Raw genomic sequence first — 26,328 nt, forward strand, 5'->3', positions numbered from 1 at the left:
AAGCCAGACAGCCACTCCCCTAAGCTTAAATTGCTAGTATAGTCGCAACACACCAACTGCTAAGAGGAGGACTGACACCTAGCTCCCTCAGGGTTGACACCTAACTTCACTTATAAGCCTCAATGGGAAGTGACATTGTAATGTCACAAAATGAGAATACAAATAGTCGCATACTTCTTTACCATTTTCTCTACAAAGTCGTCATCACATCCTTTACTGATTATGGATTATATCCAAATAAACGAAGACTCGTTGAACTCAAACAAAACATTGGACATCGTGTTCGAATATAATCATACTATAAACACATCTCTTACGATAGTTGTTTGGAACAAATTATCATAAATCTTTTACCAAATCAAGAGCATATCAAATATGAAATGCAAAATCAATTAAAATCTACATAAAAAAGTAAATTGCTAAAAGAGGTGGGTGGAGTGCTTGGTCGAAAGTTGAAACATCCCCAATTGGGGGGATTCTAGAGAGACCTTTGCGTTGTGTATTTAAAGAGGAAAAAGGGCCATGGCTGGTCAGTCGTTCCCCTTTCTTTTACCTCATATTCAAAACCCTCGCAGTGTTTTAGGCCTAAACTGACAAACCCCAGGTGGGTATACTCGTAGCAGTATAAAAAGAGAGGGAAGCATAGCAATTTCAAAGTCTCCCTCTCACTACTTCTTTCTCTCACATCGATCTTCTCTCTACCCTTTCTCGTGCTTCAATCTGAAGCTGTCTTGTTTGTTCTTTTCCGTCTACAATCCGGGTATTCGGTCTCCGTGCTTTTGTACACTCTAGGGTTTCGTTCGTACTCTTTCAAGGGGTTTTAAGAAACCCACCCCAACAGTTTTAACTAGGGTTTTACTTTATAATCTTACTTGATCCCTCTGCGATGGCGGCGGAGAAGCTTAGGGACTTGAGTCAGCCGATTGATGTTGCGTTACTTGATGCTACCGTTGCAGCCTTTTATGGCACTGGATCTAAAGAGGAGGTTTGCCCCGTTCATTATACGCTTTTTTCCATTTCTTCTTATCCATACATATATCAGTAGCAATTTCTTACCGAAAAATAGATTTTGTTTTCGTTTCTGCCTGTATCCGGGTTATTCGATCAGTACACATTCAATTGCTAGGCCGAACGGACTACCTTGAGATTTTTGCATCCATTATATACATGCGAAGTAATTAATTTTTCTGGTTATGCTTATTGGGCATCTATGGGAAGTTCTTAAGAAAAAAATGTAAACGTCACAAAATTGAAGTCGTAATTTGAATTGCTGATACGTCGTTAGTACTAAATCGCACCAAACACACTCAATCTATCAAATAAGTTATTTGTTATATATCCTGTAACATTGCAGAGGACTGCTGCTGACCATATACTGCGCGAATTGCAAAATAATCCAGACATGTGGCTTCAAGTGGTTCACATCCTATCAAACACACAGAACTTGAACACCAAGTTCTTCTCTTTACAGGTCCATTATTTCTGACTTCTGTCATTCATTACCTTTCAACAATACCATGTATTCAAGCATATGAAAACGACTTCATATTCTTTGTACAGGTTCTTGAAGGTGTTATCAAGTACAGGTGGAACGTATTGCCTGTTGAGCAACGAGATGGGATGAAAAACTACATTTCTGATGTTATTGTAAAGGTGTGAGTGATGTAGTTATACTTTTCATGACACTGTTTTCTTTCTTTGTTTCTGTCACATAAGATTTTAATTCAAAGTTTTCTCCTGTTGTTTAGCTTTCAAGCAACGAGGGCTCTTTCCGCCAAGAAAGGTTATATGTTAATAAACTTAACATTATTCTAGTTCAGGTGAGCTCTTTTTTGCTTTTTTTATATGTTATACTTTTCTAAGTTTCACTATGATAATTGATTTTTAAATGAATATGCAGATTTTGAAGCATGAGTGGCCAGCCAGGTGGCGAAGCTTCATTCCTGATCTGGTTACAGCAGCAAAAACAAGTGAAACAATTTGTGAGAACTGCATGGCTATACTGAAAGTATGTTTGATAGATACGATCTCTATTCATTTATATTTGTTCTAGTGTATATGGTTAAGTATATATCTTTATTTTTCACAGCTTTTAAGTGAGGAGGTGTTTGACTTTTCAAGGGGTGAAATGACCCAACAGAAGATAAAAGAGCTGAAACAATCTTTGAACAGCGAATTTCAACTCATTCATGAGCTATGCTTATATGTACTTTCAGCATCTCAAAGAACTGAGCTGATCAGGGCTACTTTAGCCACTTTGCATGCTTTTCTTTCATGGATCCCTTTGGGCTATATTTTTGAGTCTCCACTGGTGTGTATTTCTTTTTATTAATCTCCTCAATAAAACTTTAGTTACATTTGTTAGGAAATTGCAATTGATGCTATTATACATGTTACAGCTGGAAACACTTCTTAAGTTTTTTCCTGTGCCATCATATCGGAATCTGACCCTACAGTGTTTGACCGAGGTAATGCTTATTTTTACTTTCTGTGAAGGTTGTTGTTGACTTTTTTGTAATGGATATAACTAATATTGTTTTTATTAATTGGCACAGGTTGCAGCTCTTAACTTTGGGGATTTCTACAATATGCAATATGTAAACATGTATAACATATTCATGGTCCAGTTGCAGGTATATGCAAATTTCTTTAATGGGTTGATTTTTTACTTATATGTTCCATTTTTTCCTTCATTGTTTGGGCTTGTGTTTAATGAATTTAGTCATATGGTATTTTTTGATTGTTTTAGACTGTTCTCCCCACAACTACAAATATACCTGATGCATATGCAAATGGCTCTAGTGAGGAACAGGCATTTATTCAGAATCTGGCATTGTTTTTCACTTCATTTTACAAGGCAAGTATTTGTTTTAACTGGTCTTTTTATTTGTGTATGTGGTACATGTTAGCTTTATTTATTTTGAATCATTTAACATCTGATGTGGTGTTTCTGCATGCAGTTTCATATTCGTGTACTGGAGTCTACACAAGAAAACATCAATTCACTTTTAATGGGGTTGGAGTATCTCATAAACATTTCATATGTTGATGACACGGAGGTTTTTAAGGTATTATTATTATTATTATTATTTTGTTTTTCTGTTTCGTAATTCAATATGTAACATACATTTTTTTTGAACTTTCATTTTTGTTGATGTGTTTAACAGGTTTGCTTGGATTACTGGAATTCACTTGTGTTGGAGCTTTTTGAGGCAAACCACAATCTTGAAAATGCAAACATGATGGGGTTGCATGTATGTCATGTCATTAGTAGCATAATATATGTACATCTTACACTTATATTATGTTTTCTTTTTTGAAAATAATTATGTTTGCAATGCAGATGCCACTGCTTGGTATGGTTGATGGGCCTGGGACACAATTGTTGCAAAGAAGGCAACTTTATGCGGGGCCCATGTCTAAGTTAAGATTACTTATGATATCTCGCATGGCAAAGCCTGAAGAGGTTCTCATTGTGGAGGATGAAAATGGGAATATTGTTCGTGAAACCTTGAAGGACAATGATGTCCTTGTTCAGTATAAGGTGATTTCTTGCTTATTTAAGCTAAATGAGAAAATATAATCATGCACAAGTAGAATAAGGAAAATAGAATAGCTCATAAGCTAGAACTTTTTTGCAGATTATGAGGGAGACACTTATCTACTTGTCACATCTTGACCATGATGATACTGAAAAGCAGGTATGATTTAATTAATATTTTGTGCAAATGACATTCAGGATTGTAATTTTATATTTTTTATTCCTGTGTGTCACCAGATGCTGAAGAAACTGAGTAAACAGTTGAATGGTGAGGATTGGACTTGGAATAACTTGAATACACTATGTTGGGCAATTGGATCTATCTCAGGGTCCATGATGGAAGACCAGGTATGCATCTAATTGGTGTTCAGTATATTTCTCATGTGCAACAATAATAAACTATTGCATTTTGCTGATGTGTTCTTGTTTGACAGGAGAATAGGTTTCTTGTTATGGTCATTCGTGATCTACTGAATCTCTGTGAAATAACAAAAGGAAAGGACAACAAAGCTGTTATTGCGAGTAATATCATGTATGGTTGTTTACAGTTTTTTACTTTTAAAAAAAATTATAAATCAAACCTTGATTTTGTAATATATTTGCATTGGTGAAGAAATTAATTGGTTGGAACTGTTTGCAACCACCAGGTATGTTGTTGGACAATATCCAAGATTCTTGCGGGCCCATTGGAAGTTCTTGAAAACAGTTGTAAACAAGTTGTTTGAGTTCATGCATGAAACACATCCAGGAGTTCAGGTTATATATCTTTTTTTTTTAATACTCAATTCTTTCTAGTTCTAGTAAATATTTTTTTGCTCCAACTTTGTTTTTTTTTGATCTCAGGATATGGCTTGTGATACATTTTTGAAGATTGTACAGAAATGCAAGCGCAAATTTGTCATAGTCCAGGTAACGTATATTCTATTTTTTTTTTAAATTAAAGTTTGATATTATTTTATCTGCTTAAAAGATAGGATAGATGATGAAATTTGTTGTTTGTTTCAGGTAGGAGAGAATGAGCCGTTTGTTTCGGAACTTCTTACAACTCTTCCAACAACCATTGTCGACCTTGAGCCTCACCAGATACATACGTTTTATGAATCTGTAAGTCTCAAGTATGAGTTTTATTTATTTAATTTTTACAAAAATACTTACTTGATGTTGTTGGTATGGTAGGTTGGTCATATGATTCAAGCAGAATCCGAGGCAACTAAACGTGATGAGTATCTGCAGAGGCTGATGGATCTTCCCAATCAGGTAGGGTAGGATTCTTCTAGAAAAGGATATTTCTTAATATTGTGTCTCATGATACATATGTTTGCTGTATGCAGAAATGGGTGGAAATCATAGGACATGCACGTGGAAATGTGGATTTCTTGAAAGATCAAGATGTTATTAGGACTGTGCTTAACATATTGCAGGTTTGTGTTTATACTACTGAATATAATATATTTAATTTAATTAGCTCTTGTTTATTTTTATTAATAAAGTCTTTGTTTTTTTGCAGACAAATACAAGTGCTGCCACTGCACTTGGAACACATTTCTTACCACAAATAACTCTAATCTTTTTGGACATGCTTAATGTTTACAAGTATGTTGTTACTCACCTTAATTACATGCATATGTTCCATCAAATAATAAAGTAATTAACACTTGCTTACTGTCTGATTAAATGCATTGAACAGAATGTACAGTGAACTTATATCATCTGGCATTGCTGAAGGGGGGCCCTTTGCTTCTAAAACATCCTATGTGAAGCTTTTGAGGTAATATTCTTGCAAAGTGCATGACCTTTTCAACTTAATTATTATAATCATAACACTTAACAGGTCTGTGAAGAGGGAAACCCTTAAGCTGATTGAGACGTTTCTGGACAAGGCTGAAGATCAACCACAGATTGGGAAGCAATTTGTACCCCCAATGATGGATCCGGTACTTGGTGACTATGCAAGAAACTTGCCTGATGCTAGAGAATCAGAAGTTTTGTCTCTCTTTGCCACAATTATAAACAAGTATATCTTTAATCTTTAATCTTTTCTTCCAACATTTGATGTTTTAGCTAGAAGTCTAGTAACTTTTTGAATGTAGGTACAAGGGTGCAATGATAGATGATGTTCCTCGTATATTTGAAGCTGTTTTCCAGTGTACACTTGAGGTTACAAACTTACAATCATGTATTTTTAACTTATTTGGTTCCAAATTCCATGACTTATATATATTTATTCTTTAACAATTACAGATGATAACCAAGAATTTTGAAGATTACCCTGAACACAGACTGAAGTTCTTTTCATTACTTCGGGCCATTGCAACTCATTGTTTTCAAGCTTTAATCTTGTTGTCACCCGAGGTCTGTCTTCAATTCCTTTGATTTTATACAATTATAATTTCATGAAGTAGTAATTTTACCTTTTTGTCCTCCATCAGCAATTAAAGCTGGTAATGGATTCTGTGATGTGGGCTTTTCGACACACTGAGAGAAACATTGCAGAAACTGGGCTTAATCTTTTGTTGGAGATGCTTAAAAACTTTCAGGTACTACATACATACATACATACAGTTGATTAGATAAAAACTTTGTTTTATTTCATATTTCATATTTTTGATTTTTGTTTGCAGAAGTCGGAGTTTTGTAATCAATTCTACCGGTCCTATTTTGTGCTGATTGTGCAAGAAATATTTGCTGTGCTGACGGACACATTCCATAAACCGGGATTTAAGCTGCATGTGTTGGTGCTACAGCACTTATTCTGCCTGGTATCTATATTTTTAATATCATCTCATCTCTACTTTGTATTTGAATCATATTCAAGTATATAAAATTAATATGATATGCTGACATGTCAATTAATTGTAGGTGGAATCCGGCTCATTGACTGAGCCTTTATGGGATGCCTCAACCGTTTCATATCCGTATCCAAACAATGGGATGTTTGTGAGAGAGTACACTATTAAGCTTCTTGGTGCCTCTTTCCCCAATATTCCAGCATCTGAGGTAAAAAAACAACTGATGTTTATTTATTAGTATTTTTTTTTTTTATATTTAGATATCTGATGGATTGGATTTGGATGTAATGTGATTCTTTCAGGTTGCAAAATTTGTGAATGGACTGTTTGAGTCGAGATCCGACCTTTCTACATTTAAGAACCACATACGGGACTTCCTTGTGCAGTCTAAAGAATTTTCAGCACAGGTAATGTTTGTGATAATATATATCTAAATATGTTTATGAATTATGATATATATTTTTTTTTTAAAAAAATTTTTGATGCATGGTTTGGTTTGGTTTGGTTTGTGCACCACAGGACAACAAGGATCTATATGCAGAAGAAGCAGCTGCTCAAAAAGAAAGAGAAAGACAGCGAATGCTTAGCATTCCTGGACTAATTGCCCCCAATGAGATTCAAGATGAAATGGTTGACTCATAGAAGAAGACACCGACTAATTAATATAATATGAATGTAGCTAATTTTCCTTCCTTTGTTTTCTGCCTTTGCTAAATCCCCAAAAAACTAGTAAAGTAGATGGCTCAAATTTTTCTCTAATTGTGAGGTGAGCTGAGTACAAAGAGTCAGACAGAGAGAGAGAGAGAGAGAGAGAGAGGGGCTTTTGGGCACATCTTAAATTTAATGTGTGGCTGGTGGTGTAGAGCAGCGTTGGTAGTGTTAGTGGTAGCAGTGGTAGTTGGGTTTTATTTTTATTTTTATTTTTATGTAGGAAAATATAGGGGAATTGTGTGCGTCGTAATTGTGTTTGGATTGGAGGGAGATACATACATACATACTTACTTGTAATGTATGGGAATCATCATTTTTAAAATACATTGGTGAATATTTGGTTACTATTCCTTGGGGTCTTAACATTATTTTCATGTTTCCATGTGCTTGTGGTTGATTGAAAGTTGCAACAAATAGTTTTTTTTTGCTGAAACTCTAGCAGCAGTTAACTCCAAAATACGTAAATACTAAATAACATGGTTATTTGGTTTCTAAAACAAATCTTCGACTACTACAATAATTACAATGCTTGAATTGGCAACGCAAACTGGACGGTTGGGGAGGGGGTTTTAATGTATCATATTTTTACATGTAGCCAAAAGTTTCTATCATAAACACCTGCACATCTTGGATTTTAGAAAAAAAATATCAATCATACATAGCCTTTTGATTTTAATAAAAAGACAAAAACAAAAGCAAAAGGATCATACAAAGCATACCAACAGCCATTTTTCCTTCTCTTTCTTCTAGTAACCCTGTTTTCCATTCTCTCTTCTTGCTGGTGAATCAGCGTGTGGAAGCTGGTGAGGCTCCTTGGGGTGTACCTACATGCTAGCAAGGGTAGTGAGGGTGATGGTGCATATGCCACTTCCCTAAGTCTAATCGCAAAGTAGATTGAGAGTACAGTTTGCAAGCTTGTTTTCAATTAACGAGTTTTTGAAATGTGGACTAACATTTTATTTAAAGTTTTTTAAATATAAAAGTTTTAGGGAAGTAATCGTCTTTTGTAGTATGCTGAATCATAGACAATGATGTTTTCAGATGAACTTTTTTTGAAGTTGTAACAATCAAAGCAATCAATGGTTAGCTCTTTAAATCTATAACAAGTTTTAATTTTTAAAGAGGAAAAATAAATGTGATAATTTTAAGTATTTTTTAAAAAATAGCCTAAAGTTAATAAATGCCCACATTCTTGATCGTAATGCGAAATCCACGAAACAGTTTTATTTTTATTTTTTTTGCTATTTCACAAAATGGGTGTCCCTTATGTTGACCTAATTCTTTTTTTTTTTTTTTTTCTTTCATTGCAAATTGGAAACCCTAATTCTAAACTCATATGGGTTTATATTTTGTATGATACACGTAAATTTCGTTGCTTCAATCATAGGGAAATAATATACATAATATGTACATATGAGTTTGTAGTACATGTCCAACTTTATATATCACAATGATGTACATATGAGTTTGTAGTACACGTCCAATTTTATATATCACAATGATGATGCCCAATATGGACAATTGGCACGGGGAGGATTACACAAGCAAGAGACTTCTCAGTGTGTTATTTCAACATCGTATTTTTTATTTTAACCTCAAAGTGGCTATTTTCCATGCTAAGAAGTGACCCCATTCGACAACGGCCTCATTTAGTCATTTTGCAGTACATATCCTTATTTGTGTTTCACAGGTTTTGGGAGTTTGATTTGTCAACAAACCAAGACATAATTTTTTTTTTATGGAATCCCCTTAGTGTGCCGAGTGTTTAAGTGGGGATGAGTTGGAAGTCTTTAATAAACCAACTTCACACAAACATATAAAACAAGCATACTGTAACATCCAAATTCAGGCATTTCATTTTAAGCCCTTGATGTATTTAAAGTTGGCAAAAGAGGGCCCTTCGTACGCTAGGCGTACACAAGTTTGTGCATCAGGTAGTCGAGGCTCATACGCGGGGAGTACAAGCTCGTACGCGGGGCGTACGAGGCCGAAGGCTAAAACCATAATTTTCGGACTTGAGCCCTATTTAAGCTTATTTATGACCTTGGACCCTCTTCCTTACCAGCCTCCACTGCCTTTAAAACCCTAATTCCAGATCTCTACTACAGATAACTACTAGTGGGTCGGCATTGGTGCCTTCGACCCACTCATACAGGAAGGTAACTCACATCGAATACTGGAAAGTAGCTGAAAATCCTCGGCTCCAAATATCAATCCAACTCAAACTCCTAAATATAAAATATTTCCTTAATTACCCTTTCATACTCATAACCCCTTAAGGGTCAATTTGGTCCAAGTCAAAGTCAAGGTCAAAGTCAAAGTCAACGCTCCGAGTTGACTCGAATCGTCGAGTTTGCCCTTCAACTCGCCGAGTTCTCAAGAATCATAAAATCATGGAATCGCGATCCAACTCGTTGAGTTCTTCTCCAACCCGCTGAGTTTCTCCTTGACTCGCAGAATCGCAATTTCCCGAGTCGACTCGTCGAGTCCCTCTTTATCCAAACAGGGTCGGGACACTTTCAGAATAACTCGTCGAGTTCTCTTATGAACTCTTCGAGTTCTTTAGTTTGTTAAGCCTTCTTAATGCATTAAGTCCATATTCTTCAAACCAAGGCCCTATCTTTTAGATCTAGGCTGTAAATACGTCTAGAAGGGTAAAGTTTCCGACTTTACCCATTAAGAACCCCTCCCCAAGACATGAACTCAAACCCTAACCCAAAAGGGCTTAGATCCAACTCCAAAAGCCATCAAAACTTTACCCTGAGGTCATAGATCTGGAATCTAAGGACAATTTGATCACGTAAAGCTCCCATCTTTACTTGCGTGCATGACTTACTAAGGCTTAAAAGACTAAGAAGATGGTCTAGAAGTTTCATGGGAATTTCATGGCCATAAAGTTGGCACCTTTAAGTCTTGGAGTCCCCTCAAGACCCTAGATCTGAAGGATTAGCCCAAGTGGGACGTCCAAATCCCAACCATCAATATCTTTGGACCAAAACTTGAAGCAAAAAAGCCTAAAACTAGATCTAAGCATGCCATAGACAAGGTTGAAGCTTTATGCCTAAGATGAACCATAAATGAAGCTCAACTTCTGGATCTATTCTCGTCCCACAAGTTCTTGCTCCTCCTTCAAGTTTCTCCTTCTTCAACTCACCAAGAAAGCATAAGATTAACTCACAATCACCAAAAATGGCTTAGGGTTTCAAGATTAGGGGTTTGGGAAGTGGAGGATGGAGATGAGGACAACACCTTGGGTTAAGGTGTTTAAATAGGGTGCAAACCCCGGAATTAGGGTTTCATTTTATCCACCCTACTCGTCGAGTTGAGGCTCCCCAACTCGTCGAGTAGGTTTTCAGAATCCGCGGTCCACATCATCTCTACTCGACGAGTTTGGGGCCTCCAACTTGATGAGTTTCTATACAACAGTGAATAATTATAAATTAAATACATACCAGGAACTAGGCGTTACAAATCTCCCCCACTTATCTCAGACTTTGTCCTCGAAGTCTGCTGTGGCTTGAAATAGCTCTGGGTAGTGCTCCCTCATCTCATCCTCCGGCTCCCACGTCTGTTCCGTGCCCTTGCGGTGTTGCCACTGTTCCATCACCAACTCTACCCTCTTGTTGATCCTTCGTTTTCTTGTCGAGAATGGATATCGGTCTCTCGATGTAGTTCAGACTGTCATCCACCTAAATATCCCCTAAAGACACCATTATGGAGTCATCCACTAAGCACTTCCGCAGTTGGGAGACATGAAAAGTGTTGTGGATCTGTATAATCTCTTCCTAAAGATCCAACCTATATGTCACCTTGCCCACCCGGGCTATAACCTTGAATGGTCCGATATACCTGGGGCCCAGCTTTCCCTGTTTTCTGAAGTGAATTACACCTTTCGAAGGTGACACCTTCAGAAGGACCATATCCCCGACCTGAAACTCCAGGTCCGATCGACGTCTGTCGGCGTAGCTCTTATACCGACTTTGGGCCGTCTGGAGTCTACTCCGGACCTACTGGATCTTCTCCGTCGTCTTGAGTACCACCTCGGTACTCCTCATGACCCTCTGTCCCACCTCACCCCAACATATCAGGGTCCCGCACTTCCTCCCATAAAGCATCTCGAAGGGAGGCCGATCAATACTGGCATGGTAGCTATTGTTATATGAGAACTCTGCCAATGGAAGGTAGGTATCCCAGCTACCACCGAAGTCTAGGACGCATGCCCACAACAAATCCTCCAAAGTTTGAATGGTCCGCTCATTCTGACCTTCCGTCTGCGGGTGAAAGGCTGTGGTGAAGTGCATATAAGTACCCAATTCGTCATGAAATTTCTTCCAGAATCTGGAAGAGAACCGCACATCCTTGTCAGAAATCACAAAAACTGGCACCCCGTGTCGAGCTACTACCTCTCTGATGTAGATGTATGCTAGATTCTCTGTCGAGATACTCTTTTGAATCGGTATGAAATGGGCGCTCTTGGTCAATCGATCCATGATGAGCTATATCACATCAACTCCGCGCGCCGTCCGAGGCAACTTCGTAATGAAATCCATGGTAATATCCTTCGATTTCCACAACGGGATATTCAACGACTGCCTCTTGCCGTGAGGTCTCTGGTATTCGGCCTTGACCTTCCTGCGGTCAAGCACCTCTCGACGTACCAGGCTATATCTCGCTTCATTCAGGGTCACCAATAATCAGGATGGAGATCTCTATACATCTTCGTCGCCACGGGATGGATGGAAAATCTAGATTTGTGCACCTCCTCTATCAGGATTTGGTGCACACTACTCGTGTACGGAACCCACACTCTACGACACTCTACGATGGAGTGTCAACAACTCTCGGCTATCATAGTCAAAGTAGGAAATCTGACCCACGATACGCTCACTCTTCCGGTGTTCCTCTTTCATAGCCTCCTGCTGAGCCTCTTGAATCCACTCCAAAAGCGTAGTCACTACTATCATCCTCAGGCAGATGTCTCTGATCAGGGCTGCGAATGCCTTGCGACAAAGTGCATCGGCTACAACATTGGCCTTCCCCGGGTGGTAGAGGATCTCGCAATTGTAATCCTTCACCACGTCCAACCATTGTCGTTGTCTCATGTTCAAATTTGGCTGGTCCATCAAGTACCTCAAACTCTTGTGATCCTTGTAAATGGTACAACGGACACCATAGAGGTAGTGTCGCTAGATTTTGAGGGCAAAAACAACCACCCCCAACTCCAAGTCGTGCGTCGGGTAATTCGCCTCGTGGGGCTTCAATTGCCTCGAGCCATAAGCGATGACGTTCCCTCTCGGCATCAACACTGTGCCCAAACCAGAGATATACGGGTCACAGTATACTACGAAATTCTCAATGCCCTCTGGCATGGCTAAGATCGGCGATTCGCACAACTTCTGCCTCAAAGTCTTGATAGTCGCCTGCTGCCGAGGCCCCCAATGGTAAGTCACCGACTTCTTGGTCAGTTGGGTCTGTGGAATAACAATCTTTGAGAAATCCTGGATGAATCTCCGATAATAACCCGCCAGACCAAGAAAACTCCGAATCTCGGATGGAGACCTCGGAACTTCCCACCTCATCACGACCTCTACCTTGTTCGGATTGACCAGTATACCGTCCTGATTGACGAGATGCCCCAGAAACTGCACCTCGCGCAACCATAACTCGTACTTGGAGAACTTTGTGAAAAGTCGCTCCATCCTCAATGTATCCAACACCTCCCACATGTGCTCCTTGTGTTGCTCATGCGTCTTGGAATAAACCAAGATGTCATCAATAAAGAATATCATAGACTGATGCAACATCGGTCTGCATACGCGGTTCATGAGATCCATCAACGCGACAGGAGCATTGGTGAGCCCAAATGGCATCACCACAAACTCATAGTGACCATAGCGAGTCTGGAAAGTAGTCTTCTGTACATACTCATCTCAGACTCTCATCTGGTGATAGCCTAAAAGCAAATCAACCTTGGAAAACCAAGATGCCCCTGAAGCTGGTCGAAGAGATCGTCAATCCTCAGGAGTGGAAAACCAAGATGCCCCCTGAAGTAGTCTTCTATACATCCTTATCTCTGACTCTCATCTGGGGTATCAGGTATGACCTTGTGGATGGTACATGTAGGTGTGGAAGGTAGTATTAGGCCCGCACTACTGGAAGCACAGTACCTATACCCGAGACGAGGACAGATCTGGAAAATCTAAGGAGTCCGGTGAGGAAGAATCCCTTAGAACGTCCTTATCGATTGTTTTCTCTGTTGTATTTTTAGTTTGAGGATGGTGATGGCTACGCGAGGAGGTTTAGGTTCGGGATCGGGTTTAGGTTCTGGTGCAGAGTCGATTGATGAGAGGTTACATGAGCTTATTGCAGTCGAGGTTACTCGCGGCATCCTTGACGTTACCCCAATGATTTTCGGTACCGTCAAGGAGGGGATCATGGAGATTATGGAGGAACGGATCACGTCTTTCTGAACCGATATTGCTGCAGGTCAGATTGGGACTCGGACTCCCTCATTTCGGTAGTTTAAGGCGTGCGGAGCGCCTAAGTTCTTTGGGGCTAAGGACCCCATCGCTATTCGCCGATGAATTGTTGACATGGAGAATGCTCAACACACGAGCTTTTGCCCCGAGGCAGAAAATATGGGATTTGCGTCCTGTATGCTAAGGGACCGAGCGCAGGACTGGTGGGAGGAGGTTACCCGTGAGGTAGGATCGACGAGAGTGGCAGTGATGACCTGGGAGGATTTTATGTGGAGGTTTGGTCGGGAGTTTTCACTGGTGATTGAGGTGCAACAGTTGGTGAGGGAGTTCCAGGACATTCAGAAGACTACGGAGACTATGGCGGAGATTATCGCCAAGTTCAGGGACAGGGCATTGTTGGTTCCGCAGTACGCTGAAGATAAGGAGACGAGGAAGACGAGGTAGCATGCCATGATGAGGGATGATATCCGAGATTTCATGAGGTTTTTGGGGTACAAGACCCTGGATGACATGATTAAGAAGGCCCATGAGCCGTAACTTGAGTTAGAGCTCCGTACAAAGCGGAAGCCAAAGCAGGTTCATATAACAGTAGGGTAGGCTAAGAAGCCCAAGACTTCCGATACCTCCAGCCGATGCCAGTAAGGCTGGGGCCATTGTGCTAAGTGCGACAAGCCGCATAGTGTGGCCCGTCGGGTAGCAGGCCTGATATGTTATGGTTGTGGCCAATCGGGCCACATGAGCAGGGAGTGTCCCAAAAAGGGCTTTATTTGTGTCCACTGCAACCAGACCGACCATAAAAAGGCCCAATGTCTGAGGTTGTCTGGTGGAGCAGTGGTGGCGCATGTGCCAACCACCTTGAGGATTATCAATATATCAATGGCCGCCTGGGGCAAGGCGGAGGCTCCTGCGGTGAAGAGCAGAGCATTTCAATTGACCACTAACGAGGCTCGAGCAGCACCGGATGTCATTACTGGTACGCGTTTTATCTTTGTCTTTGTTGATTTTCTTGTTATGCTTATGTTTGTTATAATCTTGTATAGGGACCTTTTTGGTTAAAAGTTTGTCGGCTCATGTTTTATTTGATTCGGGGGATACCTGATCCTTTGTATCTCTTGCACTCAACAAGAAGTTTTGAGACAGTCCAGGGACTTTAGATTCTCCTACGGAGGTGGAGATTGCGGATGATCATACTATGAGCTCTGCGAGGGTATTTCGAGGATGTGTTATGAGCATGTTCAGTGAGAGGTTTCCGATCGACCTGGTACCAATTCCCTTGAGGGGATTGAAGGTGATTATCAGGATGGAATGGTTAGGGCCTAATGGAGCCATGATTGATTGTGCACGACCAACTCTCTATTTATCTATGAGGGATAGGAGGTTGCTTCAGCAGGGTTGTTCTGAGTTTTTAGCTTATCTTTCGGATACATGGGTTGAGACCATGACAGATTTGAGCGGGGTACCTATTGTGTGGGACTTCCCCGATGTTTTACCAGAGGGGTTTACGAGAGTTCCTACTGAGAGGAAAGTCGAGTTTCAGATTGATTTGATGCCTGGATCGGGTCCTATCGCCAATGCACCATATCGCCTAGCCCCACCTGAGATACAGGAGTTGTCTACGCAGCTGCAGGAGCTGCTAGATAAAGGTTTTATTTGTTTGAGCAGTGATCCTGTTAGTGAAAAAGAAGGATGGGTTGCACAGGATGTGCATCGATTATCGGGAACTGAACAAGCTGACGGTGAAGAGCTGTTACCCACTTCCGAGGATCGACAATTTATTTGATTAGATTCAGGGTGCATCTTGGTTCTCCAAGATTGATCTTAGGTTGGGATACCATGAGATGAGGACCATGGATGAAAATGTGTAGAAGACGACCTTCAAAACTCGTTCTAGCCATTACGAGTTCGTAGTGATGCCATTCGGGCTCATCAATGCACCATCAGCGTTCATAGATCTCATGAATCGGGTTTGCAGGCCGATGCTGGATCGGTCTGTGATTGTTTTCAATGATGATATTATGGTCTACTCCAAGACCAAGGAGCAACATGAGCAACATCTGCAATAGGCATTGCAGACTCTGAGGAGGGAGAGGCTTTATGCTAAATTCTCCAAATGCGAGTTTTGGTTGCTTGAGGTGTAGTTTTTGGGGCGCATCATCAATCAGGGTGGTATCTTGGTAGACCTGGCCAAGATCGAGGTTGTGATGCGTTGGGAGGTCCCGAAAAACACATCCGAGATTCGGAGTTTTTTGGGTCTTGCGGGGTATTATCAAAGATTTATTCAGGATTTCTCCAAGATTGCAGTACCTTTGACTCGCCTGACCAAGAATGTAACCTTTCGGTGGGGTTCAGATCAACAACTGGATTTCGTGACTTTGAGACAAAAATTGTGCGAGGCCCCGATTCTTGCGTTACCCGAGGGATTGGATGATTTTGTGTTCTATTGCGATGCTTCTATTTTGGGTCTGGGAGCTTTACTTATGCATAGAGGGCACGTGATTACTTACGCGTGAAACCTCATGAGGTGAATTACCCCACACATGATTCAGAATTGGGGGCGGTGGTGTTTGCCCTTAAATTTTGGAGGCATTACTTGTACGGGGTCCGATGCACCATCTACACCGATCACAAAAGCTTGAAGTATTTGATGGATCATCTGAATTTGAATATGCGGCATCATGGTTAGATGTGGTGAAAGGCTATGACAATGAGATTTTGTTTCATCTCGGGAAGGCCAATATGGTGGCTGATGCTTTGAGCCGTAAGACGGTATGTTCATCGATCCAAGATACTTGTTTGAGAATGACTGTTACTTCACCCTTGATGGATTTGATCAAGGAGGCTCAGGTTGAAGGACTAAAAAAGAAATTGGAAAACTGAGCGGATTAGAGGGCAAATTTCGTTGTTTGTTAGAGACAATCGAGGATTATTGACTCAGTGTGGCAGGGTTTGGGTTCCGACATCAGGCAGGGCGAGACAAACGATTTTGGAGGTGGCTCATAAGTCCAAGTTTTCTATCCATCCAGGGGCCATGAAGATGTATCGATATTTGAGGTTGAGCTATTGTTGGCCCTGTATGAAGAGAGAGGCTGCTTGGTTTGTTGAGATGTGTTTGCCCTGTAGGAAGGTCAAATACGAACATCAAAGACCTCATGGCAAGGTGCAACCGTTACTTATTCCTATGTGGAAATGGGAGGAGATTACTATGGATTTCATCACCAAGTTACGCAGGACGACGCAGGGTGTTGATTATATATGGGTTATTATGGATAGACTGACGAAGAGTGCGAATTTTATTCCGATTGCCGAGAGCATATCCGCAGAAAAGTTAGTGGATATCTATGTTCGGGAGGTGGTAGTCAGGCATAGGGTGCCGGTATCTGTGGTTTCGGGTCGAGATGTTCGTTTCACCTCCAGATTTTGGATGAAGTTTCATGAGGAGTTAGGCAGTTAATTACACTTGGTACAACGTACCACCCCCATACCATTTATCAAAGTGAGCGGTCGATCCAGACGCTTAAGGATATGCTTAGAGCTTGTGTGTTGGATTTTGGAGGGAGTTGGGATACTTACCTTTCATTGGCAGAGTTCTCGTATGATAACAATTATCATGCTAGTGTTGATCGACCTCCATTCGAGATGTTGTATGGAAGGAGGTGCAGGACTCCAATTTTCTAGGGAGAGGTCGGGCATTGGGTCATGAGAAGCACGAAGGTGTTGCTAGACCACTGCGTTGAATCAGCATGTGTGCGACAGGTTGCGGGTTGCACAGAGTCGCCAAAAGATTTATGTTGACTGACGTCGTTTGGACCTCGAGTTCTAGGTAGGAAAGTGTTGCTAAAGGTGTCACCTCGGAATGGTGTCATCCGATTTCAGAAGAGTGGCAAGCTAGCCCCCCCAATTCATTGGTCCATATAGGATTTTTGCCCGGGTTGTCAGGGTTGCATGTCGGCTGGATCTTTTGGATGAGCTTAGTCAGATCCATAAAACCTTCCATGTGTCTTAGTTGCGGAAGTGTGTAGCAGACGAGGCTGCAATTATCTCGCTAGATGACATTCAAGTGCATGAGAGCCTGAACTATGTTGATAAGTGTAAACAATTGATAAAATCATCCTTAACCTTGTATTGATATTAACATAAGAATATACAGAGAGGATTACAACAATTACTCCTATGATAAAGGAGATAAACTAACATACAGATAAATACAATAAATACTAGAAATTATCCTATAATACCCCCTTCAATCGAAAAGGTGGTGGTCCAAGACGAAGCATTGTACGAAACTTCTCAAAGAGTGCACGCATAAGACTTTTGGTAAAGATATCTGACACTTGAGGATTGGTTGGAACAAACTTTGTGTATAATTTACTCGAGCTAACAAGGTCCCAAATGAAGTGATAATCCAAGTCAATATGTTTGGCATGCTTGTGTGACATTGGATTATGGGTCATAAATAGAGCACTTTTGTTGTCACAGAGAAGTGTAGGGTGGTCCGGTGGTAAAGCATGCAATTCTCGAAGTAAATGGGTGATCCAAACAATTTTTGCAGCCGTGTTTGCCGTTGCCCTATACTCGGATTCACAACTGGACCTGGAGATCGTTGGTTGTTTCTTGGCACTCTAGGAAACAAGATTTCCACCTAGAAACACTGAATAGCCATAAGTAGAGCAACGTGTTTCAAGACAGCGAGCCCAATCTGTTGGATTAGATGTCTAAGCCCAGGACCATTATTGGTATGTACTCGACCCGAGAGTAGCATGGTCCATTTGAGTTGCATAACATCAGGACAATTTGTTATGATGGACTCTTGAGAAAAGGTTATATATGATTTATTAATATATTATAAGTTCTAATATATTAATATGAAATCATATGTTTTAATTAGTATTGATCAAAAATTAATTTGGAATTAATTTAGTGATCAAAAGAGACTAATTAAATCTCTGAGGACTAATTATGGTAATTAGTTATATTTATATGTGTTGGGCTTATGATCCATGTATGGACACATAAAGAGTCGGGCCACATGAACCATGGATCATAAAACCCATGGGTATGGATTTGGATTATACCCATGACCCTTGGAATCCTACATATAAATATGTGCTCTATAGCCTAAAAACGCCTACTTGTAACACTTGTAGTTCTTAGAGGTGTTTTTGGTGCATGGAAATTCTCTCTCAAGAGCCACCTTTGTCCTAGGTGAGTTGTGAGCCATTTGAGGCATTCATACTTTTAGTGCTAAGCTCTTAAGGCCTAATACAACAAGGTTTCAAGCTACATAAAAGGTATGTCATCCTAACTAGTATTTCATATTGTTAATGTCATTTGTATGCTAGTTATAGGCTTAATGCTTTGGAAATACCATTACGTGTATAATTAGAGAAAACATAGATCCAAGGCATTTAGGGTTGTATGTGAACCATAGGATGTTGTAGTATACAAAAACCCAACACAATCAGCATCAGAGTAGCCGACGACGGAAGCTTTGTGAAGACGACTATACGTTAGACCAAAGGAAATGGTGCCTTTAACATACCGAAGTATTCTCTTAACAACTTCGAAATGATCGATGGCTGGAGCATGAAAGAACTAAGATACTTGATTAACAACATAAGATAAGTCCAGTCTAGTTATGGTCAAGTACTGAAGGGCTCCAACTAACGACAGATAGAGAGTAGGATCAGAATAGGGAAAGCTATCCATTGTGAGGGATTTGTGTGGATCCAAAGGTGTACTAACGGGTTTGGAGTCCAAAAGCTCGATTCGGATAATAATTTATCGAGCATATTTTGTCTGTGTGAGGAAGAGACCATTATCCGTGTAAGCAACTTCAAGGCCAAGGAAGTAATTTAGTTCCCCAAGGTATTTTATGGTAAATTCGTGATTGAGATGAGATATAAAGGTGGAAATGGCAGATTCATTGTTTCCCGTAAGAATGAGGTCATCGACATAAACCAGTAAGTAAATAATGCATGAGTCTTTGAGAAAAATAAATAGCGAAGTGTTTGTATGACTGCATATAAACCCATAAGAAATAAGAAATGTGCTTCAGTGTTGAAACCATACACGTGGTGCCAACTTTAATCCATATAACGCCTTGGATAATTTGCACACATGATTGGGGTTTTCCCTGTTTTCAGTATGACGAGTAACTCGACGATTGGTTAGGGTTTTCCTCGGTTTTCTGGACTCTGAAGGAACTCGACGAGTTGCTAGATGCACTCGACGAGTTGGGGTCAACATGGACTGTTGACCTTGACTGTTGACTTGGACTTTGACCAGGGTTGACCAAGTTTGGCTTTAAGGGTATTTATGGTATTTTGGGATTTTGACAAGTTAATCACATGATGGTTATAGGCAGTTGAGTTGGATCTATGCGTTGGGACTTATATGATTCTATCTTATCAGTTCAACATTCTTGAGAGGTGAGTCTCCTCACCATACCAATGGGTCGAAGGCACTAAGGCCGGCCCATTTTATGATATGTGGTATACTAGATGAAGTAGTGTTATGTGGTATGTTAGCTGGTTATGTGCTACGAGGTATGCTAGTTGTATATGTGGTATGCTTGTATGGAAGACCATGGGAGAGTCCATGACACGTGGATGTAAGACCATGTGGAGAGCCCATGACTTTCCTATTCAAGACCATGGGGGAGCCCATGACACTTAGGTGTAAGACCATAGGGTGAGCCCATGACATCCCTATATGTTGTATGCATGACTTATATGGTTTATGTAGTTTTATAGCTAATATGAATTATGTGGTATTTGGCGAACTCACTAAGCTTCGTGCTTACGATTTCCAGTTTTGGTTTCAGGTACCTCCAGTTTTCAATAAAGGAGATTGGCATGATCGCAACGTATACACCTATGTTTTTCCGCAATATGTGATTTCTGGGAATGAACTCTGATAAATGTTTTATTTAAAATGCTTTTCAATGTGTGAACCAAGTTACAAATGTGTTTTAGTTATATTAAAAAATGAAATTTTTGGTCATGAATTTTGGGATGTTACATTGTAGTTACTATTTCGAATGCAGAATTTCAGATTTTAGAGTTTAGGAATTATAGATTTTGATTTATACTTTAAATAATGAAAGAAAAAAAAATAAAAGTGTAGCTTCTTAAAACAAAATAAAATAAAATAAAATAAAATAAAATAAAATGAAATAAAATAAAAATCACTGTTGATTGCAAGACTCATGGTAATCGATTTCTTATTTTAAGTCTGATTATTGCGCGTGGCCGACTCCTTGTTTTCTGATTTTTTAGCGTGATTGTTGAGCTGCGTTTTGCTGCCTTCTACTACTCTTCAATGCGTCGAATGCCTCATGGCTAAAAATTTGTGCCGAAAATTAATATGGCCATAAGAGCTCAACTAAATTTTATGCCCCCTTCGTAGTGATGCCTTGGGCGGTGGCCCAGGTCGCCCTATGTCGACCCTATATATATATATATATATATATATATATATATATATATATATATATATATATATATATATCGTTATTCTAATAAATGAATAAGTTTATTCTCATATTGACAAGTGTCATAATATTAGAAATCATCATTATCACATGTCAACCTATTAATTCTATATTTCAAATTTTAAATTTCCTACTTTAATTATAGTAAATTAATAATTGATTATTCATTTCAAATTTTAAATTTTACACTCTAATTACATTAAAGTAATAACACTAGAATAAAAAATAAAATAAAGTTAATATATATTATAAGGTGATATAATTTCATGTATTTATTTAAATCAACGATTATAATTTTATATAATTAAAAAATATCTCTTAATCAATAATTTATTTAAAATAATTTATTTGAAATAATTGATTAATAATTTTAACTTTTTACTATGAAAATTTAATTAATTTTATAACCGTCGTTTTCACGGGTTATAAACAAGTATATATATATATATATATATATATATATATATATATATATATATATATATATATATATATATATATATATATATATATATATATATATATATATATATATATTACAACCATAGCACATTAACTACACATGGTTGAATATGTCTATTTGTACGTATAAATTTAATCTAAGATAGTTTAAACACATCACCCTTTTACATATTTAATTAATTTAGGAGAAATTAAATATTTTTTTTTATTTTTTTCCAACAAATCTTCCTATCAAATTAAATAGTGACATGTGTAACATTTAATGTCAATTTAATGAAATTTTAATATATTAATATGACATATATCTTGATTTAATTGGATATAAGAATTTGTAGGAACAAAAAGTTAAAAATAATTGATTTCCTCTTAATTTAGTAAGCAATTCCAACTAATACACTGTGAATAAGTCATCCAAATTTCAGTAGCACGTGCATCCCCATATTTACACTACACATGGGTTTTCTATTTTTAGTGTGATCAAGCTTATTTAGAAACTAAAGAAAAGTCGTTTAATATTTTTTGTTTGCTCCTTTTGCTTCATGAAAAACGAGCGATAATGTTTTAAAAATCGGTTTTTTAGTTGAACCGGTATGATGAACGGTTTTCGGTTTAATTGGTTTAACCAGTTCGACCGCTGAGTAAACCGGTTTTTATAATTTTCATTTTTTATTTTCATATTTTCCTACACATAAATACATACACAAATAAATAATTTGATGTCCACAAGTGCAAACATTAAAATACACATGGAAACAAGTTGTAGATCAATCTAAATACATTAAAATAACTCATAACCGTAAGTTTTACATAAGTCCACATGCATTAAAAAGAAAATAAAGTTCTAAATGAATATAAACGCATAAAAAAACTTCATAACATTTATAATGTGTTTTTATTAAGAATTTTTTTAATAAATATGAAAAAAAATACTAAAGTTTATTATGCAAAAAGTTCCATATCCATGTGTTTTTAGTAAATTTAACCAGTTCAACCGGTTTAATTGAACTGGTTCAACCGGATTTTTGTAAAAACTGGCCGGTTCGATCTGGTTCAGAAATAGATATTAAACTGGTAATAGTTGAACCATTTCCTTTCCCGGTTCCCGGTCCAACCGGTTCAAACCGGTTTTTAAAACATTGGCCAGTGATATATATTGCAAAAATGGTCTTTGTGGTATGCATTTTTTTGGGGTTTTAGTCCAAACCCCGACTTTTTTGGATTAGTGGTCCTTTTGAGCTAGTTTCGTTGCGGATTTGGTCCCTCTCCAAATTGAAAAGACTAAAATACCCTTAACATATTTATTTTTCATTTTTCTTTCTTTCTTAACCATTTTATAATTAATAAATAAATACAAAATCTCTCTCTCTCTCTCTCTCTCTCTCTCTCTCTCTCTTTCCTCCATCGTCTTCTTCCCCACCCACCCCTTCTTCTCTATTTTTCTTTCTTCCAGTAGATCACTTGCAACCCAAAATCAAAAAGGAAAATCCATTCAGTATTTTGTGTATAATTGCTACCAGCAAACGAATCCAGTTAATAACTTACCACCACTACACTTCTCTCCCCTTTATATCTACTTCCGTTTTTTTTTTATCTAGGTTAAGAAATTATCACATTGAAATTCATCAGCTTGATGCCGAGAGTCTAACCTCTCACCTGCAAATCGACTTTGATTTGTTACTGCAAACCCTAGCAACTGGAAGCCACCAGCTGTAGCACCTGGTTCCTGGTATGTATTTTATTCTAGAATCTTGCATTTTGGTCTTGGACTCGACGAGTTGAAGTCCAACTCGTCGAGTCAGAGCGTGTTGGACTCAGAAGTTTAATGACCTACTAGACGAGTCCGCGTTCTGACTCGGCGAGTAGGCGCTGTCCGGAAAAAACCCTAGATGAGGGTTTGCACCCTATTTAAACCACTTGTTCAGCCTCCCTTTCGTCCCCAATGCTTCCAGAACCCCCCACCTTAAGCAAACTCTATCCGTTTTTGAGAAGATCTAAGGCATTTTTGGTGGATCTTGCTAGTTGTGACCATAAAAAGGAAGGGAAAGGCTTGAGGAAACAAGCAAAGACCAAGGGAACCCGAGTTTGTGCATCTTCCACAGTTCATTGGAGGTATAAAGCTGTAACCTTGCTCTTTCTTTTGTTAGATCCCTTTTTGGGAGATTTAGGGCTTTTATAAGCCATTTTTGGTGACAACCATGATTGCAAGCATGGTTGGGGGTTGAGACTTCAGAATCAAGTCATTAAGAGAGTCATAAGGCAATTAGGGGTTGCTTTTGCACCCATCTAAGGCCCCATGCATCATAATAGCTTATTTTATGACCTTTTGAGCTCAAAGTCCCATGCATGCACGTAAAGTTTGTAACTTTACGTGCTAGAGCGATTGAAGGAGCTTAGATCTACCTTTTGGTCAAGAGTTGTACGCTGGAAATCAAGAAATAAGACTTGGACTTGCCCGAATCGACGAGTGCAAGAACGGACTCGGCGAGTCCAAGGCAATCTCCTTATAGTTGAGGATGAACTCGACGAGTTGTTCATACAACTCGGCGAGTCGAGGACAGGACTTATTTATCAGATGAAGGTGAACTTAACGAGTTGTTCATACGACTCGGCGAGTCGGATGAAGATTCATTCGACGTTCATAAGAAGGAGGACTCGTCGAGTCGCTGCTGAACTCGACGAGTAGAGTCATGGACAAGGACGGGTAGAGAGTTAGGGACTCGACGAGTTGGCGGCCTAACTCGACGAGTCGGGTCAACTGGAAGTTGACTTTGACTTGGACTTGGTTAGGGGTAAAATAGTCATTTTATCCTAAGAGTAGATATCAGAGTCTAACTGGGTGTTTTGTGAGATTATAGCCGGAGGGTTACCGGAGCAGCACTTAGTCAGTTGCCGAGCAGTTTTTCAGCAGTCAGCCTTACAAGGTGAGTTACCTTCCAATAGTGGTGGGTCTACGGCCACAATGTCGGCCCACTAGTAGGAGTTGTATGTTAGATGAATGTCTTTGTGATATTCATCTAGGTTGCTGTTACATGTTATGTTTATGTGCTATCATGATATGTGTTTATGTGGTAGTAGCAGTAAGGGGTGAAATAGTCCCCGATTGTCGAATGAAATAGACCGACGGGTACGTCAAACACCCCAGAATGGTTTGACCTGGGTAAGTCAGACACCCCATAATTGTCTGACAGTACATTATGTTATGATATGTGTTTATGTGGTAGTAGTAGGGGGTGAAATAGTCCCCGGTGGTCGGGTGAAATAGACCGACGGGTACGTCAGGCACCCCAGAATGGCTTGACCTGGGTACGTCAAACACCCCAGAATGGTTTGACCTGGGTAAGTCGGGCGCCCTAGAATTGCCTGACAGTATATTGTATGGTATGTGGTACTGTGGGGGAACTCACTAAGCTTCGTGCTTACAAGTTTCAGTTTTATTTCAGGTACCTCTTCAGCGAAGGGGAAGGAGTCGGCGCTGTAGCTGCACATCATACACACACCTCAGATTCCGCTTTATGAGTTTTCCTTGGGATTGTACTCTGATATTATCACTATTTTATGATTTGGATTTTTAGACATTATGCACAGTTTATGAAATGATATGATTTGACAATGTTTTCCTGCGAATGTTTTAATTATAGTAATTACAAAAATGAAATTTTTGGATGCAAAAAATGGGTTGTTACACCAGCCCATCTACTGGTTTAGCTCTATCGTAGGAAAACCTCATAAGAATCGATCGCCATAGTTGCAGGAAACATGAACAAACCATATTCTAAGGTACGAATTCAGGTGAATGTGCATCGATTTTTCGATCTCTTTCAAATCACTATAGTTGCTGGAAAGATAAACGTCACAAGAAATCCCTCAGATCGCTACATCTCCATCTTCGATCGCATCTCCGGCAACTGTTCTCCTTTTCTACAACCACCACTGAAACTCCGCTGCCTCTCCTTATTCTTTGATGTTGGAGAAGAAGGTGACAAGATGGATTGGACTTTTCTTATCATTTACTGCCTTAATTCAATTTTATGGTTTTATTAATGTGTTCATATGGACTGATACATACTTGTTCAAGATTATCTTCAATTTATGGGTTTGTTCATATGTAGAATTTTTGGTGTTTGTTTAAGTTTTGCGTTTTTTCATGTGTTCATCCAGATTTATATGGATTTATCCAAATAATGGTGATTATTTTGTACTCTTTGCGTTGAGAGAGAGAGAGGCCCAAATTAATTATTTATTTTCTTTTTCATTTAAATTAAATAGAAAAAAAATTATAACAGAAGAGCATTATAGTCATTTCAAATTTACGAGGGACCAAATCTACGTACAAACATGGCCATAGGGACCATCAATTCAAAAAAGTCGTGGTTTAGACTAAAACCCCCAAAAAATGCATACCACAGGGACCATTTTGGCAGTTTTGTCTATATATGGTTGTTTAGGTTAAAAACTAGGCAAAAAAAAAAACAATTAGGTATCCGCTTCTAATAATAAGTTTTAAATAAAGGTTTTCGGTATGAGTTTTATGTGGAACATAAGATTAAGGTTGATGTTGCGTAAGTTTTTATGTTCGAACACCGCCTCCTTCTGGCTGTGGTGGCGAGCCTCTCTCTCTCCTAGCCCGACAGATGTATACCAAGAGATGGAGAAACCTACGCCTAATGAAATGGCCACACATGTTAACGATTATGCATACCAAAAAGCCTAAGGTGTTGTTTGTTTTTGTTTGCAGAAAAGATAATAAATCAATGAATACTTCAAATAATCAATCATTTGCTCAAATGATATTGAAAAACACATTTTAAAATAAGATTAAAAGTCTCTTAGGTGATGATTGTTTTTTTCTGAGAC

The 26,328-nt window shown here is 39.0% G+C and overlaps 1 protein-coding gene across 1 annotated transcript; it reads left to right on the top strand.

The window, feature by feature from the left end:
* Positions 1–520: 520 nt before the first annotated feature.
* Positions 521–7,388, top strand: LOC111918480 (protein EXPORTIN 1A). The gene is made up of 30 exons (XM_023914171.3): positions 521–985; positions 1,355–1,471; positions 1,561–1,653; positions 1,749–1,820; positions 1,901–2,008; positions 2,090–2,311; positions 2,400–2,468; positions 2,556–2,633; positions 2,750–2,857; positions 2,961–3,068; positions 3,168–3,254; positions 3,344–3,544; positions 3,642–3,701; positions 3,779–3,889; positions 3,976–4,073; positions 4,189–4,297; positions 4,385–4,450; positions 4,547–4,645; positions 4,718–4,798; positions 4,873–4,962; positions 5,049–5,134; positions 5,229–5,309; positions 5,373–5,555; positions 5,632–5,698; positions 5,783–5,893; positions 5,971–6,078; positions 6,163–6,300; positions 6,401–6,538; positions 6,633–6,737; positions 6,850–7,388. Exons 1-30 carry the CDS (start codon positions 887–889, stop codon positions 6,970–6,972), a joined length of 3,216 nt encoding a protein of 1,071 aa, XP_023769939.1. The 5' UTR covers positions 521–886; the 3' UTR covers positions 6,973–7,388.
* The last annotated feature ends 18,940 nt before the right edge of the window (positions 7,389–26,328 follow it).

This window comes from Lactuca sativa, chromosome 9 (assembly GCF_002870075.4).
Source record: "Lactuca sativa cultivar Salinas chromosome 9, Lsat_Salinas_v11, whole genome shotgun sequence".
Classification (NCBI taxonomy): Eukaryota; Viridiplantae; Streptophyta; class Magnoliopsida; order Asterales; family Asteraceae; genus Lactuca; species Lactuca sativa.

Excerpts from the sequence above, each read along its gene's own strand:
- LOC111918480 (XM_023914171.3), top strand. The coding sequence starts at position 887 with ATGGCGGCGGAGAAGCTTAGGGACTTGAGTCAGCCGATTGATGTTGCG. Across the intron at positions 2,312-2,399 it reads ATATTTTTGAGTCTCCACTG|CTGGAAACACTTCTTAAGTT; the intron begins GTGTGTATTTCT and ends TACATGTTACAG. Across the intron at positions 3,702-3,778 it reads ATGATGATACTGAAAAGCAG|ATGCTGAAGAAACTGAGTAA; the intron begins GTATGATTTAAT and ends GTGTGTCACCAG.